This window comes from Daphnia pulex, chromosome 2 (assembly GCF_021134715.1).
Source record: "Daphnia pulex isolate KAP4 chromosome 2, ASM2113471v1".
In the NCBI taxonomy this organism is placed as follows: domain Eukaryota; kingdom Metazoa; phylum Arthropoda; class Branchiopoda; order Diplostraca; family Daphniidae; genus Daphnia; species Daphnia pulex.
In genome coordinates this window covers 11,524,000-11,541,098 of record NC_060018.1, presented here as the reverse complement: position 1 = coordinate 11,541,098, position 17,099 = coordinate 11,524,000, and the positions used below count along the sequence as shown (strand labels likewise).

At 40.3% G+C, this 17,099-nt stretch overlaps 5 protein-coding genes across 6 annotated transcripts; 4 read left to right on the top strand and 1 right to left on the bottom strand.

Moving 5' to 3' along the window:
• Positions 1-611: 611 nt before the first annotated feature.
• On the top strand, positions 612-1,413 carry LOC124202520 (uncharacterized protein SYNPCC7002_A0175-like). Its single transcript, XM_046598868.1, has 3 exons — positions 612-863; positions 959-1,168; positions 1,248-1,413. The coding sequence occupies exons 1-3, from the start codon at positions 692-694 to the stop codon at positions 1,358-1,360; spliced, it is 495 nt and encodes a 164-aa protein (XP_046454824.1). The 5' UTR covers positions 612-691; the 3' UTR covers positions 1,361-1,413.
• Positions 1,414-2,269: 856 nt separating this feature from the next.
• On the top strand, positions 2,270-3,703 carry LOC124206793 (protein sll1483-like). Its single transcript, XM_046604176.1, has 6 exons — positions 2,270-2,343; positions 2,414-2,519; positions 2,602-2,810; positions 2,885-3,089; positions 3,158-3,385; positions 3,461-3,703. The coding sequence occupies exons 1-6, from the start codon at positions 2,281-2,283 to the stop codon at positions 3,559-3,561; spliced, it is 912 nt and encodes a 303-aa protein (XP_046460132.1). The 5' UTR covers positions 2,270-2,280; the 3' UTR covers positions 3,562-3,703.
• A 490-nt stretch (positions 3,704-4,193) lies between these two features.
• LOC124205509 (transforming growth factor-beta-induced protein ig-h3-like) lies at positions 4,194-6,229 on the top strand. Its single transcript, XM_046602955.1, has 6 exons — positions 4,194-4,809; positions 4,881-4,995; positions 5,085-5,293; positions 5,367-5,568; positions 5,645-5,857; positions 5,937-6,229. The coding sequence occupies exons 1-6, from the start codon at positions 4,624-4,626 to the stop codon at positions 6,056-6,058; spliced, it is 1,047 nt and encodes a 348-aa protein (XP_046458911.1). The 5' UTR covers positions 4,194-4,623; the 3' UTR covers positions 6,059-6,229.
• Positions 6,108-10,322, bottom strand: LOC124205493 (proton channel OtopLc-like). Of its 2 annotated transcripts, none has more exons than XM_046602936.1 (14): positions 10,124-10,322; positions 9,983-10,045; positions 9,494-9,912; positions 9,328-9,420; positions 9,228-9,240; positions 9,049-9,150; positions 8,839-8,938; positions 8,317-8,457; positions 8,084-8,244; positions 7,358-8,020; positions 7,249-7,294; positions 7,052-7,191; positions 6,890-6,994; positions 6,108-6,823 (listed from the first exon to the last, which is right to left on the bottom strand). In XM_046602936.1, the coding sequence occupies exons 1-14, from the start codon at positions 10,139-10,141 to the stop codon at positions 6,614-6,616; spliced, it is 2,274 nt and encodes a 757-aa protein (XP_046458892.1). In that variant the 5' UTR covers positions 10,142-10,322; the 3' UTR covers positions 6,108-6,613. The 2 variants fall into 2 exon arrangements, with proteins under 2 accessions (XP_046458892.1, XP_046458899.1); XM_046602943.1 differs by having other exon boundaries at positions 9,545-9,912.
• A 3,563-nt stretch (positions 10,323-13,885) lies between these two features.
• Positions 13,886-16,548, top strand: LOC124208792. The gene is made up of 7 exons (XM_046606665.1): positions 13,886-13,981; positions 14,090-14,242; positions 14,310-14,533; positions 14,607-15,663; positions 15,731-15,923; positions 15,992-16,103; positions 16,161-16,548. Exons 3-5 carry the CDS (start codon positions 14,341-14,343, stop codon positions 15,873-15,875), a joined length of 1,395 nt encoding a protein of 464 aa, XP_046462621.1. The 5' UTR covers positions 13,886-13,981; positions 14,090-14,242; positions 14,310-14,340; the 3' UTR covers positions 15,876-15,923; positions 15,992-16,103; positions 16,161-16,548.
• The last annotated feature ends 551 nt before the right edge of the window (positions 16,549-17,099 follow it).

Here is a 17,099-nt window from a genome sequence, read left to right as displayed (position 1 = left end):
CTAATTTAATTAGTCTTTCAATGACGTAATGGAGACAGGCGATGGGGTGGAGATATAGTGCAGTTTAGCGGTAATAACAGGCAAGAGGAAGTATTTTTTGAATGAACTGCTTATCTCATATTATTTATTTCATGAACAATATTGTAACATGGTGTATTTTCGGTGGCAAATTGTTAACAACAAAATTTCTTTTCGCTGGAATTTGTTTCTACCCTAAACAAAAAGCAACAAAACAGGATATCATTTTTTTTCCTGTGGCATCTACTGCTATGTGAACAATTGGTGTACATATGCATCTACTCACAAGGACTCTCACCCTTATATAAAAAATGAAATCAGGATGGCCCATCCTTATTTCCTACTGCTTTCTTTACGAGGACAAATAATTTTTTTTTACGATAAGGAATGTTATGCATACATACCATTGTGTTCAGTCGAATACTGAATGAATCTAAAATGGGCGGAAAAGCTATATCCAGTACACACCATTCACTTTTTTATTTGAATGGAAACTGGTACAACTTGAGAGCTGTTACTACCCAAGTCGGTGTATGTATCTATCCTTGACGTGCCCATATATAAAGCGCATCAAAAATTTGAGAATAGCAGTCGATTTGATTCGTTCAGTCGCAATCACTACAGAAGAAACCTTAAGAGTTCATCAAAAAAACGAATTAGATTTTTGAAAAAAATGTATTCGCCTGTCGCTTTTCTAAGTCTCCTTTTGGCATCTAATTGTTTGGGCGCTCCAGCTCCGGACGGAACCAGTGTTATGGATCTATTGCTCCGAGCCCGTCAGGATCGCTTATCTACTCTGGTGCAAGCGATTCAAGCTTCTGGTTTGGCCGACACCCTACAAAAGGGTAACATTAACCATTTAATTTTTAATAACCTTCATATTTTGTTTTTGTTGCAGTAGACATTTATTTTGTTAAATATATTATACTTATATTTACAGATGGTCCTTTTACGCTGTTCGCTCCAGTAAACGACGCCTTCAAATCCCTGCCGGAAGGGGCCGTTGCGAAAATCTCCGCTAACCCTGCCGACCTGAAGAAATTGCTATTGCGTCACGTTTTCAAGGGCAACTTTGCTGCCAGTGATCTAAAAACTGGCGACTTGACCAATATCGACGGAGGAGTCTGCAAAGTTGTGGTGTCGGGTCCAGGTAACCCTTTCCTTGCATACGTGTAGTTGTTTTTCCTACTAATGGCTATCGTTTTTTGTGGTTTTTCGTGCATTTACAGATAATATTACTATCGACGGAGCCAAAATTTACCTTCCGATGAATACGACCTCAACTACAGCTACCAACGGTGTCATCCACTTTATCGACAAGGTCTTACTACCTTCCGCTTGAAAAATGAATCTCGCCTGAAATATTTGTTATTCCCACAATCGAACCGAAAAATTATTATTTCAAAATTACTCTGATGGGTGCAACTTTGAATAACTCTGTAAAACAATAATAATAATACAATAGCTATTGCAATCCACGAAATAACAGCAAATTCAATTCATTAAAAGGTTGACTTAATTTAGTAGAGGTAAATTGAACCGTATTTAGCAAAGGTGACACGCCAAGCTATACGAATGATTATCGATGACCAACAAGATAGCTGCAAACAAATTTAAAAGAAAAATCTTGTTTCAATTCGTCTTTATTTATATCCAATCTCATTCGCAAAGATATTGGTTTCAATGTTTGCATAGGCACCGGCACCTGCCAGGACTCCTGCTAGTTGTTTTTAGTTATAATATACATGTAAAGTATTATTGGATGTTTAGCGTGAGTTAAAAATCTGTGGCGAGCGTCCCATTGGATTTAGCGCATCCTCATAAGATACTTTGCGCAGATTTGTTACCGGTAATCAAAATAATACTGGCGTTTTATACGTCATTCCGGATGGATAGATTTCGTCTTTTGTATAAATGAGCAGACAATGCACGGAGTTGCGTTGCAGTTCCTCGTTTGAAAAGAGCCGCACCGGAAGCTCTTCTTATGACAAATAAATAATGACATTTATTATTTGAAATCAAAATTTTGATTCAAATTTTGAGCCCTGAATCGATGTGTAGGGCCAAACAACTGCGCATGCAAACAGGATAGACAGACATCATGATGTGCTTCCATATGACAATCGAATTGAAAAATTGAATTGAAATTGGATGTAGCGTGTTTTTCAATCGCAGATGCGCTTTCATTGCCGCAGGCTCGTACAAGCGCGTCCAAGTATAAAAGGGAGGTGAGATTGTGCAGCAAGCAAGTCAGTTGCAAAAATGAATTCGTCTCTAGCGTTAGCCGGTTTGCTGCTGTTGGTGCTGGTTGTTTCAGCTAAGCCGGTAAGTAAAACAATTCCACAATCTATACCAAATTCTGCCCATTAATTTATTTTCGTGCCTAACTATGCAGCAAGATGCCAGCACAAATCTGAGAAATACTTTGATGTCAGCCAATTTTACGAGGCTCGTTGAGGAAATGGTCAAGTTCGATTTGGCCGACAGTGTCAGCAAGGCTGGTGAGTCGCCATTCAAAAGATTAATTTGTCATAATTTTTATTTGATCCTGATGTGAAATAACAAGGAATTGTGTTCCAACAGGACCCAAAACGATCTTCGCTCCGAGCAATCAGGCTTTCCGTGAAATGATGATGGCAAACCGTCCTATGACCAACAGTACCGAGGCAATGATGAAGTTGCTGAGACGAAGCTTCGTCGTCAGTCGCAGAATTATGCCGTCCGACATCACCAACGAGATGGTCGTTGACACCATTTCGGGCGAGAAGCTGCGATTCAACATCTACAATATGGTCTCTTATTCATTTTTCATATTGAAAAGCAGAGCTTCAACAATATTTTGAACATTAATTTTGGGTCGATCCAGGTGATGACAGTTAACGGTGCCATCATGATGAAGGAGCCTATCGTGGTCAAAGACGACGTCATCGTCTACCGCCTTAATAGTGTCATTCTCTCCTCATTCACTAGCGGCCAAAACATGATGGCCGTTTTGGAAATGAACAAGGATCGCTTCTCCACTCTGATTCGATGCATTCAAGATACGGGTCTGACTGACACCCTAACGAAAGGTACGCAATTTAATCGGCATTTTAATTAGCGCATATAGTTTAACCGTACAGGAAACTGAAATGAGCAGATGGTCCGTTCACGCTGTTTGCGCCGACCAACGAGGCGTTCCGCTCCTTGCCGTCCGAGGCCTTGGCCAGATTGATGGCCGCTCCCGCAGAGTTGAAACGCGTTTTGTCAGGTCACGTGACCAAGGGCACTTATTTCCTGGGCGCTCTGGACTCCAAAGACAGTGGAACTGATATGGTGCTGCCCACTCTGGACGGCGGATCAAACAAGATTATGATCAACGGGCGGAGTATGAAATGACAGTTTTTCCATCCTGAAATATTTGAATAGCATTTTAATTCGGTGAATTGATTTGATTTTTCAGGCATCAAAGTGGATGGGACGCCAGTTGTTACCAGCGCCGACAACATCATGGCCGAGAACGGCGTCATTCACGCCATTTCCCGTGTTCTGATGCCCAACTAAGACTACAACCAGCAAATGATTGTTATGACATTTTCTCATTCCGTATGACCATTTAACTGCTTAGATATTTTGTTTTTCTAATTTCTGTTTTGAAATCCACCTTGGCATTGCAATAAACTATATTTACTCTCGCATCGCAAAATCACTCTTTCGATTGTCTTTTAATATTCTGTTATCTCTACCGTAACGCAATATGGTGTCTCATCATGCCTTAATAGTTAACATACGGCTTATTTGCTATGTTCATAAAATAAACGAAAATGTCGATAAAATCAGTGAAATTATTCTTGAGTGCCCCGTGGTGAAAGCGGCTACCGGTACTTTGCAACAGAACTTAAAAGCGCTTTAAAAACAAATTAAATACTTGGCAATATGTTGCTAGCAGTGACGACGGTGTCAAAATACCTTTTTGATTTTTGTTTTTGTCAGTTGTGCTCTCATTCCCCAAACGAAAGGATCGTTGACGCCCCCCTATTTTCTGTTAATTTGGTACCTTTAGTGCTTTCATCATCGTAGTGTTTGATAACATTTTCTTTGATTAAATCGTGTTAAAGTTATTCGCTATACTGTTCATTCCAGGCTTTTGTTAGGTCACAACTCGGAAATCAACCAGGGTAATTATCCATACAAAGTGAAAACGGAACTAGACGGACCGAAACTAAACAGTGAATTTTATTTAGATGATTTGTGTTATGCCTTTTATCAATAATTGAAGTGGATTTCACGAGCGACCGAACGTGAAATCGAAATCAACTTCCTCCACCTATCATGCGGCTCCATAGAATTTTGATTTGACGGTTGCGTGACCCATTTCTCTGGCTATTGAATAAATTTTGAAATCTGGTATTTCCCAAAGCCAATATGCAAAGTGATGTAATCAGCATAATAGGTAACAATAATGCCGGAATCAGAGGAAGCGTCTCCACTTTCTGGTCTACTGTGTAACTAGCCCAAGTGAACAATAACAGTATTGAGTATTGAGCATTTATCCGCTGTATAGACATATTCATAATAATGTAAAGCGTGCAGCTAAAACGTCCGAAGAGCTCAAGGGCGCCGGAAATGAATAAACTAATCGAAAACTCCGGCCAGTTTCAAGGTGACGTCAGCAACTCGTATATATACATCCATCAGGCTAAGAACTGTATCATTCACATTCACCGCCGCAGATTGAGAATAACCGACAACATGAAGTTGCTCATCATTTCCTTCGCTTTGGTTGCTTTTAGTATGGCCATGCCAACAACTGTAAGTCCAGCCAATTTCTGACAATTTATTGACGTTTCAAACTAAATTATTTTATCAATGTTGTTGAATAGAGTAATACAACAACAATGACGTCATCACTGTTGGAGCTGCTGACCAACTCCGGATTCACCGAGTTAGCCGAGTCCCTAATCCATCACAATATGACCAACATCATCAATGCTTCTCGTTAGTTGACTTCAAAAATCATTTAAGCAATGCTTGCTGTTAGCGGATGTTTGTGAATTAACCATGTTATTTTTGGAATATTATTTTAGATGCGATGACCATCTTTGCTCCATCCAATGAGGCATTCCGTCTCCTCAGAGAGAACCGCTGGACGAAGAACATGACCCACGACATGATGGTCAAGGTACTGGGTCGTCTGGTTGTGCCGCATCGCAAACTGCTGCCGACCGAAGTCCGCAACGAAATGATGGTCGAGACCGCATCGAACGAGAAACTTCGTTTGAATATTTACCCGAAGGTAAAATTGTTTGAATTTTGCGGTAATAATTTTTTTTTAAATTATTTTAATCAATGTGATTATTATCGAGAAGGTGAGAACGGTCAACGGCATTATAGTTGTGATGGAACCCAATGTTCAATCTGAAAAAGTCATCATCTACAAAATGATGCGCTTCCCAACGTCGCCCGCTCCGGGACGGGATCTGTTCGAAATGTTGAATAGACGCAAGGATCGCTTCTCCACTCTTTCACGCGCCATAGAGGTCGCCAATTTGAAAGACACTTTGAAGACAGGTGTGACTATAAACATGTTTTAACAGTTATCAGATCTTGATCGTCAATTATTTTTTAAAAACATTTGAATGTCAAGGTGGGCCGTTCACTTTATTCGCTCCGACTAACGACGCCTTTAAAGCCCTGCCTGAAACAAAATTAGCTAAACTGATGGAATCACCGGCCGAGCTCAAGTCCATCTTGCTGGGTCACATTGTCAACGGAACCTACTTCCTTGGTGGGTTCATGACTTCGCCGGATTTGCGCAATCTCATGGGCGGATTCAACCAAATCCTCGCTAATGGAACCAGTAAGTATATTTTTTTCTTGAATGACAAGAGTTTCCAGTGCGGTCTAATGAAGGATTTGCAAAAAACCAAAAATTACAGGCATCAAAGTTAATGGAACTCGGATCCACATTCGAGAGGGTATGATAGCTGAGAACGGCGCCATTCACTCCATCGACCATGTTCTGTTGCCCACAAATTCAAACACCACCACAACCGTTTAGTTCGTTATTTTTAACTCGACTTACCAAGATATGGATATCACATTCTTTAAAAAAATCAAAATATTTCCACGATTTGTCTAATGTGACTGCGATTTCGGGGATTTTCATGGACACAGAATACGTGTAAAAGAGAATCCTCTTTTCTTTACCAAATACAAATTATGCTACCTATTACAGGTTATACAATTTTTTTAATTAACGAAATTGTTTTTTTAATCATTGTAATACAAACTGGAAAAAAACTCATCAGCCGTAAACGGGGAAGCCAGTGATCCGTTTGAAAATTGCAATAAGATTTTGGAATAATTAAAGAGGCGATTAATAATAATGCAATTTTGTAAGAAATAGCCAAATGAAAATTCTTGGAAGTATTCAGGACTGCACCTAAATTTTGAATATTTTGGAGCATCACACCGATTACTGTTGAATTGCGAATCAGAAAAAGACGCGGTAAAATTCAAATTTAATGAAAGATGGATCAGAAGATGATCAGCTGGATCAGAAAATGAAACGACAGTGCATAAGACAATATTAGCGTGGTTTGGTATGTCAGTACTACATCAAATCGGGTTTGACTTTGTAGCATCGCTTCCAGATTTCGCAGAGGACAACTGTCGAGTGGAAGCGATAGAAGATGGTCAATGGCATGGTGACGTTCATGATGATAATCCATGGCCAAAGACCAAAAAACTCGAGTTGCACCGGATTGACGTCAGCTCTAGACTTTTCCAGTGTATTGACCGCCCACATTGCGATATTGCATACCTTTAAGGAAAAAATATTGAAAGTAGATTCAACCCATGTCCAGTTTTGACGAGTTGATAGGCATACCAAGAGGAAAGTAACGACTTCACGTCCTGGCTTGCGAGATTGCTGGTCGACTGTGTAAGTGTGTCGTCTCGATGCGTCCAGAATGAACAATGTTTGAGCCACAGCCTATTTCAAACAAAAAATATAAAATACTGAATGAAAAGATGGAAAATGATTGTATACCTGAAACATGGCGGCAAGAGCGCTCAGTAGAACCAGGGTCGAGTTGTCTTCTCCTTCTGTCTTGACCGAGTAACAGCAAGCGATTATCGTGAAAAACTTGTACGCCATTACCCCAATTTGAGCCACCACCAAGAGGACGGCTAAAATTATTAATAAAAATAATTTTATAATAATTGAATCAACGATTTTAATATTACCATCCAATCCGAAGTGGCGCGAAGAATCAAATTTGAGTTCGCGAATCTGCCAAGGGAATCATAATTTTTTAAAAGAAATGTGAACACTAAACTCGTATTTGCTCAATACCCGATAGATGCCGACTATTGTAGCGACAAAAGCGCAACAGAAAAGCAACAACCGAGACACGGCAACTTCCATGATGGCCAGCGCTTTAAAATTGTGGTTGTTAATCAAAGCGTAGAAGATGATGAGGCTGATTATGATCCCAACCAAAACGAAGATGCCAGCGAAAAGACCTTTATTGGCTTTGGCGCAGTCTACCGAGTATTGGTGTCTTGATCGGCGTCCGGTGGCCGATCCGGCAGAGTTACTCCGGCTGTAAATTCCGCCATCATCTTCGCTCATCGAGACGTTCTTCCACATGACGTAAAGAATAGCAGCACAGATCAGCGAATATTCGATGGCGCAAGGGAAGAGGAACTGGCTGGCGTCTTGCACGACGTTGCCCATCATTTCTGATCTCTTGCACTCGTCTACCAGCGAGCTAAGAAGCGCATTCGATTCAACAACAACGCTTCCGTGTTCCGGGACGACATCCGAATTTGGAATCGTTGTTGATGATGAATTTTGATTGCCGTGATGATCTTCTGTCCCTTGATGAGAAAAGTGATGAATGATTTCGTGTTTGGTCTCTTCGATGATAACGTTAAGCCAAACGCAGAGATTAGTCGCCACAATATGCATCAAGCCAAAATAAGCAATGGCTCTCGGTTTACAATAAACCGACATCTGTATGAACAATCATGTGAGTTCGTTCAGTTTAATAAAATAAATGGTCCAAGAAAATGTAACCTTGGCGTTGAGAAAAATGAAATACATCTGGATGAAAGTAAAAGCCATTCGGACGGCTGGAGTGGCGGCCATTAAAATGTTGTGGCATTCACTGGTAGGGTCCGTTTCAAAGTACTGCGCAAACTCCAAACCGGAATATATCATCGAACCCACACCAAAAGCTTTGAGTGATGTAAAAAAAATATTTAAACTTGAATAACATATTTGTCGCTGCGTTATTAATATTAACAAACCGACAGCGCCGATGCGCAGGTAGAAACTTCCGTAGTGTTGGGTTCCCACATTTTCAATGATACGTGGTGGAGAATCCTCTGAATAGTCATCGGTCATCACCTTGAGCTCTAATATTTTGGACGGTCTCATACTTCCGCATCCTGTGAACAGCCACAATAGTTTTATTGAAATTATATACTTGTATACGTGGTTTTGATTTCATCAATCATTCCATCTAACTTAGGCTACTATTACAACGAAATCACGGATATCAAAATGTGTCAATCAGAAAGAAAGTGCGACTCGCATTTTTACTAAGATACAGCAATCACGTCTCTACATTTCTACACGTTATAAAGCGGAACGGGGCGGTGCGCTCTGGCTAATAGAATATATCAGTCGTGGTGTGAGCGGCGTGCATAACAATCGCCACCGTGATACGCCACCGTAATACGCACGTTGTTTTGAAAACACTGTCACAACAGACAAGTCTAAAAGCCTGTTATACGCAATAAAGAATTCAAATATCAAATGTAGCTCACCGAAGTAGCGATTACCCTTGGCTGCTCTATTTTTCAACATATTGAAGAAGACAAAGAAGAAGTAGGCGATCGAGCCAAAGTACAAGTACAGATAAAAACCCTGTTCGGAGAAACAGCAGATGAAGAACACATGAACGTATAATTGAAAAAGTGTTGATGATACACGTCACTGGGATCCGCGTGCAGATCGACGCTTAGCGTATTACATACCAAATAGGAAAACGACGGGACGTGATTGGAAATAACTTCGGTCATGGGGAAAGCCAAACCCATGACGACGAGCAGGTTGGCGTATAACGCGCTGATTACTGTCTATTTTTAAAAGGACATGTAAAGAATGATTATTAACTGCTTAGCCCTATTGAATTTTAAGGAATTAAAATACTAACCAGCAATGCGTTGCTAAATAAATCCATTGATGGAAAGACACACGAAATTGTTAGAAATTGATTTATAATGTCTAATTTATATGATAGTTTCGACTCATACTCTTCTCGTTTCTTCCGTCGAGTGGATAGTTTGGTAGGTACGCCATTGCTACAAATGTTGAAGGTGCTGTGCCTGGGAGTCAAACAGCATCGCCTTATGGAGGAGTAACAAAAAGCCAATTGCACAACATAAATAATGAGCCGATAGAAAAAAAAATCTTATTTACGAGGAAGATTGGTTACGGCGATTATGGTCGTTAATTTTGCAGCTAACTGACCAATGTGTTTTGGATTTTTCGCTGATCTGCTGCTTAAACTCCTCGCAATCGTCGGACTGTTGGGTCTTGATGTTGCATGACGAACGGCGACGGGCTTTTTCTTTTTGTTGGATGGGTGGAATTCCACCGTCGCAGCAATCACGATAATTCATAGAAAGCGTGACCAAAGACTCGGCAGTCTCGGCTGTTTGACCACTGCAGATAATAACAGAATCAACACGGCCGACGCAGTAGGCCAAATTTTCTGACAAAATCGCTTCGTTTTCGTCCTTGTCAATCTCTACGGTCTCTGCCACGATCGATTCGAAGTCAATTTTTGGCTCCTTATATTCTTGAACGATTGGCGCGTACTCGATGGCTGTCATTTCCTGAATCAGGATCACATCCTCTATTCGCAAAAATTCAACATTGAAATGCCGTTTTCTAATGTTTTCTTACCTCATCGCCTTGAGTTTCGTCGGGTGAATTTTCTTGTGAGCGGGAAAAGGCCACTTTACTTATCTGTAAACTCACGTGTAAAACAGCTTACATAACAGGACGATCCAACGAAGAGACATGGGAAGTGTGAATAATAAGTACCCAAATTAAGGCAAACATCCAAACGTCTTCGTATTCAGCCGTATTAAAAATGACTGCCTTCTAAATTGATAGCTAAATTTATCAGAGCTTTTGCTGTTCCAGAAAAATTCTAGCGCCCCTCGGTCGGTTCACGAGCAGAGTGAATAGGATCACGCAGCTTCCCGCAGCACTGGCCACTGAAGACAAGACTTGTGATGCATGCTGGGTTCCGAAGTTGTACATTATATTTTGGGTCTATGATACTCTCCCATCAATAGTTTCAGGCGTCCATAACGTTTGTCGACGTTTTTTTTAAAACCCTGAGGTGACTGTAAATGTATAATTAACAGTCTTCAATTTATAACCAGACTGCATCGTCTGCCTACTGTTAATTCGAAAATTTTAATCATTATTTATACATTGGTGGATAGCAGAATAGAGGGCGCTTCATTGTCAGGTTCGTGTTCGTGGAATCTATGATGTGATGCCAATTTCACTGTCAGAAATGTCTGGGTGAGTGGATATAGACTTAGAGTACCCAGATCTAGTCAAAGAAAGACCGAAGAAAGAGCGTTCACGACTCAGAAAAAAAAGGATTTATTGGATGAAAGGAGTCGCATTGGAAGTCTGGACGCTCTCTCATAAAAGGGGTTTTCTAATAGTAAACAAATGTTTAGCCGTGCTTAGCTATAGCCAAACAGTTACGTTTACCTATCGCAGCTGAAACATGAAATGTTTTGATGATAAGACGAAACAAAAATGCTTTGTCATAAACCACCCGAGGGGGTCCAAGGTATAGGGTAATGGGAAGAAAAGGTCTTAGCGCTGATTGAAGGTGAACCTCCCTCCCAAACCCACCCCTAAACCACTATTCGATTTCTTTGCCCGCAATTTTTTTTTTCCTTTTTCAAAAGGAAATTCATTTGCCTCCTTGCTATATTTCGATTTACATCCTGACCCTGGGATTGAACTTAAAACAATTTGGTAATTCTATATGCTACCGACTGAGCTATTTGTTCTCTATTGAACGTAATTTGATCTCTATTGAACGTAGCTTTATGCTCGGGAATGACTGAATAGGGACTTGAAAATTTTTCGTAAACCAGGGCGAGATCGTCCACACGCCGCACTCACGCTACTTTTCTATCATGATGTATGGGGAAATAGTTTTTTTTTGCGAACAACATATATATTCCACACACATCCACACATCAATACCGTAAATGTTAGATCTGGCGAATGTTAATTGGGAAACTCTTCGCCCGATAATTCAAAGCAGAGCTATAGACTCCTGGTCACTTCACGGCTGTGTTGGCTTCCCTATCCCGGCTTCAGGGTAAAAGCACGGTCTAACAGGAGAGGTAGACAAACGCCATGGCAGCAGACTAATCAAGGGACCTTGAAGGTTCCCTAATTTGCCGCTTGGATCGCGGGCGTAGCTTGGTCACAACCCTTCAATGCTGCCATTGCCGCCAATTGCCGCTGGCGGCAGAGGGTGGGATTTCCCGAAAACATAGAAGGAGGGGGGAGAGAGAGACTGTGCAACACACAACAGCTGGTGGCCAAGCTACGCCCGCAGCCCCAACCGGCATTTTAAGGAAGCTTCTAAGTCCCTTGATTATTCCGGCTGATCAGAGGGATAGGGCGTTTGTCTACCTCTCCTGTTAGACCGTGGTAAAAGTAAGCCGATTTGGAAACTTTAAAAAGCGCCTCTAGTGAGTGTGTCAGCTTCTACGCTCAGCTACTTTTGAGAGCCTAGATGGCTCTTTTTAACGTTTCCACTTCAAAAATTCTGACAGGTTCCGCCCTAAAATCTCTGAAAATCGGCTTACTTTAACCCTGAAACCGGGATAGGGAAGCCAACACAGCCGTGAAGCGAGTAGGAGTCTATAGCTCTGATTCAAAGTAGGCTGTAGGCCAATACCGGCCTATAGATGTTATTCCAATGAAAAAGTAGTAGACATGCCAAAAAGTCGTGCGCAGTTTACGCCGATGCGCACCACAGCGGCCGATAGCAGAACTAAGATTGTTATTACGCTTGACACCAAATGTAGGCCCAATCCTTTGTTCGAGAACCGTCTGCTTGTCAAACAAAGGATTGGCCTCTAAGACTTAGAGTCTTAGAGTTACAGTACCCTCATGAAGTTTAGAAACACGGCGAGGGTTTCCGCGCTTCTAACACGGTGGCTTACGGGCCAAGGTGTCTCCCTTTTTTACGCGATAACTCACGTCTGAGTTATCACAAAGCAAATCTAAAAATATCCTCTTGTTGAGGAAAGAATTTATTTTCACAATGATTTTTTGCAAATTTTAGTGAATAGAATTTTATCCCCAAAGTCATAGATATAAAGTTTGGAAACATCGGCGCGCTCGCCATATGTTTCCAAGATAAAGTGTAGGCTACTTAAAAAATTATAAAAAATTCAAATATGTCAATTATTACTTGAAACTTGCGCAAACGATAGACGACATAGTCGTGTACATTTGGACAAAGTTACAAATTTTTTTAATGAAACGCTGATTTTTGCCGATTTTTTATTAAATGCTGATTTTTCTTCTCACGTCGCGTGGAGCGTATCCTGCCCCGGGGGAAGAATAGAAGAGGGAAAACCGCTGGAACCCTTTGTTCTCCCCTATTGTCTTCCCTCTATTCTTCACCCGGGTAGGATTTCGTCCCTGCGCCACGAAAATTAATCGGTATGTCTTCTTTAAAAAATCAGAGTTCCATTAAAAAAATTCGAAACTTTGTCCAAATGTAGACGACTATGTCGTCTACCGTTGGTGCAAGTTTCAAGTCATAATTGATATATTTGAATTTTTTATAATTTTTTATGTAGCATACACTTTAGCTTGGAAACATATGGCGAGCGCGCCGATGTTTCCAAACTTTATATCTATGACTTTGGGGATAAAATTCTATTCACTAAAATTTGCAAAAAATCATTGTGAAAGGAAATTCTTTCTTCAACAAGAGGATATTTTTAGATTTGCTTTGTGATAACTCAGACGTGAGTTATCGCGTAAAAAAGGGAGACACCTGCTTGGCCCGTAAGCCACCGTGTTAGAAGCGCGGAAACCCTCGCCGTGTTTCTAAACTTCATGAGGGTACTGTAACTCTAAGACTCTAAGTCTTAGAGGCCAATCCTTTGTTTGACAAGCAGACGGTTCTCGAACAAAGGATTGGGCCTACATTTGGTGTCAAGCGTAATAACAATCTTAGTTCTGCTATCGGCCGCTGTGGTGCGCATCGGCGTAAACTGCGCACGACTTTTTGGCATGTCTACTACTTTTTCATTGGAATAACATCTATAGGCCGGTATTGGCCTACAGCCTACTTTGAATCAGAGCTATAGACTCCTACTCGCTTCACGGCTGTGTTGGCTTCCCTATCCCGGTTTCAGGGTTAAAGTAAGCCGATTTTCAGAGATTTTAGGGCGGAACCTGTCAGAATTTTTGAAGTGGAAACGTTAAAAAGAGCCATCTAGGCTCTCAAAAGTAGCTGAGCGTAGAAGCTGACACACTCACTAGAGGCGCTTTTTAAAGTTTCCAAATCGGCTTACTTTTACCACGGTCTAACAGGAGAGGTAGACAAACGCCCTATCCCTCTGATCAGCCGGAATAATCAAGGGACTTAGAAGCTTCCTTAAAATGCCGGTTGGGGCTGCGGGCGTAGCTTGGCCACGAGCTGTTGTGTGTTGCACAGTCTCCCTCTCCCCCCTCCTTCTATGTTTTCGGGAAATCCCACCCTCTGCCGCCAGCGGCAATTGGCGGCAATGGCTATGGAACGCCGTTTGTAGCAGCGAAAACAGACACCCCTTTTTTCTTTCGCACCCCTCTTTGTCTCGTTGTCTATTTTAGTCGTCTGCTAACCGTTGCCAGGTAATCCTCCCGCAGCGTTTATTTTTTTGAATTCAAGTTATTAAATCCACTTTATAATTAGATATTTATTACTTCTATTTAATTTTAATATTTTTTCGCATTTATTAGTATCTCCCTTTTACTTAATTTTCATATATTTGTGAACAAAACAACACCAGCCCACACAGCTGACTGCTCAGGGCTCACAACAGTCGGAAGCCATTCACCGAGCCATTCACGTGCTCATTGTAATTATCAGAAGGAGCATGCAGTTTTAATTGCGTAAAACTTTGATTTCATTTTATTTTTGTAAATGTCATGTGAATTGGAATCATTAATTTTCAATTAGGACTACGAAGTCTTCCTATCCTAGAAGTAAAATGAGCTGGAAGAAAGATACTTTAGTTCGTATGGTGATCAAGTTACCCACATGTGGAACATTGCTAAACATGCCACTTCAGCTGGATTTTGTTGAACGCCTTATCGACAATGAAGAAGAACATAAGAAATTTGTTTTGCTTTGCGAAAGGCAGTTCAATGCTGGTGTTCCTTCTCACACCATTTATGAAATAAGTAAGTCGTACTCACTCATTCTTGCCCATTTCATCATTTTTCAACTGCTAACCATTCTGTGTGTTTCTTACAGAAAAGCCAGATGAACACAGTTATTCGAAGAATAACTCAGAAATAGATTCTGAAATGGAGGAATTTGATAGGAGAATCACATCGCTCAATAAACTTTCTTCAGATGAAGACATTATTGTGCAAATATCAGATGATGAAAAAGAAAGTGAAGAAAAAGTGAATTCAAGACTCAATCTGTCCACGTCTTTGTCTCCTTACTCATTAAATGAATCACTTGATGAACAACTTCTCACAAATTCTAGATCTGCATCTCCACAAACAGATGAAACAAGAAAGAAGAAAGATGCTAAGGAAGAAACAAAGAAAAAAGAAAGTTATCTGGGCAAGCTAACAGAGTGTCATCCCAAACAAGGCATTCGAAAAGCTGTTTCCACAGAAAAGACTGCACACACATACGATGATGACTGGTTAAAGGAATCACAAGACGAAGCAAAATACCCCACAACTTCAAGAACATTCCGTGCTCGTCAGAACGTTGGACTGACCCAACATACTGAAAGCCATTCTCCAATCATTAGGTATTCCACACCAAACCATGAAAGCCGCGGAGGTTCATCAAAACTAGATTCTCAGCCGATTTCTTCTTACCACTCTTCCGTTGAAAACCGCAAAACTTCAACAGATCGCCAATATTTTCATGTTCGCGAGAATGAAGGTTCTCGCTCTTCTGTGAAATCTCAAAATGAAAACAGTCAACGTCGTACATATGAAACTAAACGCGATTCTCGTCATGGAAGGAAGGAAAATGATCCATTTGTCAAATCTGAAATTGAACGTTATGATCGTCGCAGAAATTTGGATAGTCACAAATCTCACAACTCAAAAAAGAAAGATCATCGAAGCCGCTCTCCTATCGACAAGAGAAGATTATCCAATGTATCCAGTTCCTCATATTCTGACAACGGGTCCCCATCTTACCACAACCGATCTCGTTCTTCTTCGCCTGATTTTCCTGGGCCAAAATACAGTCAGATGGTTAATCGATCAATAAAGGACCTTGTGAAAGAATCAAAGAAAGCTGTAAACTCAAGTTACGGTTCATACACCCAAAAAAGACGGTATACATTTAAAATTGATACGATTATCTCAATACGCATTAAACATGAGTTGTTTCCTTTTCTATAGGAAAACTTTCAATTGGGAAATCGACTGTCAAGTGTCAACAGGTGGAATTCTATTGTTTAAGAAAGTTGGAGTTTTCCATTCGAATCCCGGAAGACCAGGAAGAAATAAAATTATCGAACGCTGGTTTGGGTTCAAAAGTTATTGAAGTTCCCCTGAACCAATCAGGCAAAGAAATGAAAAATCTGATTCACTCGTAAGCAATAATTTATTCTTGTTAAACATATTTTTCTGTGACCATAAATATTTTTTCCTTGTGCATAGAAACTTTCCGTCTTTAAAGGGAGACTTCATCATTGCATGCAGATTGAAAAGAGGAGATAAAGTTCTAGAACCTGTCTTTAAAGAAGTACCGACAATGGCTCAGCTCTTACAGGTATATGTACCAATTTCAATGTCGAATTCATTTTCGTTATCTTACATTTTTTTTTAGAAAGCTCCGACAAAAACTAGCACAATGTATGTCGTCCCTTACGAGGAAATTGATATCGCTGATCTGGAGGGACGAGTCCGATGTTCAATATGCAATAATTACATTAAGGTTTCAAAGCGATTTGAACACCACTTGAAGTGCTCTGAGAAAAATAATGCTTAACTTCCATGAATGTGATGCTATTAATTCAGTGCCAGTTTACACCAGGCCAAATTTTATGTAATTCAATTATCACATTGCCACTATTCAATTGCAAGTTCTTCATTGCTGCAATTACCAGGATGTGTGTTTTTAACTTTAACCATTTTGTTTGAATGTTTTTATGTAATCCAGTTATTGCGGAAGATTGGGCTCGTGTTTGTTTAACAATACAACGAACTGAACCACATTTTGCGTTTTTTAACTATTACAAAAATGCATCAATGAAGTCTACAGTGGCCGTAATAATATTTAAAGATATTCCGGAGAAGTTATAGTGATTTCATACAAGTAAACATTTGTAAAAGTAGATTCGATAAATGCCATTTCTTCTAAATTGAAAGTATATATCTGAAAGCTTAATATTTTGGTGTTCGGACTTTCGAAATGTGATCCAAGATATAACGAGGAACAGCTACCAGATTGATGAAGGCAGCGCTGATTGTGTGTCTTATCATTTTCCACTCCTTATGGATTGAAAAGAGTCCTGAATAGCACGTTGTTTTCAAACAACTCTACTAAGGACCGTTGTAGACGACTATGTCGTCTACCGTTGGTGCAAGTTTCAAGTCATAATTGATATATTTGAATTTTTTATAATTTTTTATGTAGCATACACTTTAGCTTGGAAACATATGGCGAGCGCGCCGATGTTTCCAAACTTTATATCTATGACTTTGGGGATAAACTTCTATTCACTAAAATTTGCAAAAAATCAGTGTGAAAGGAAATTCTTTCTTC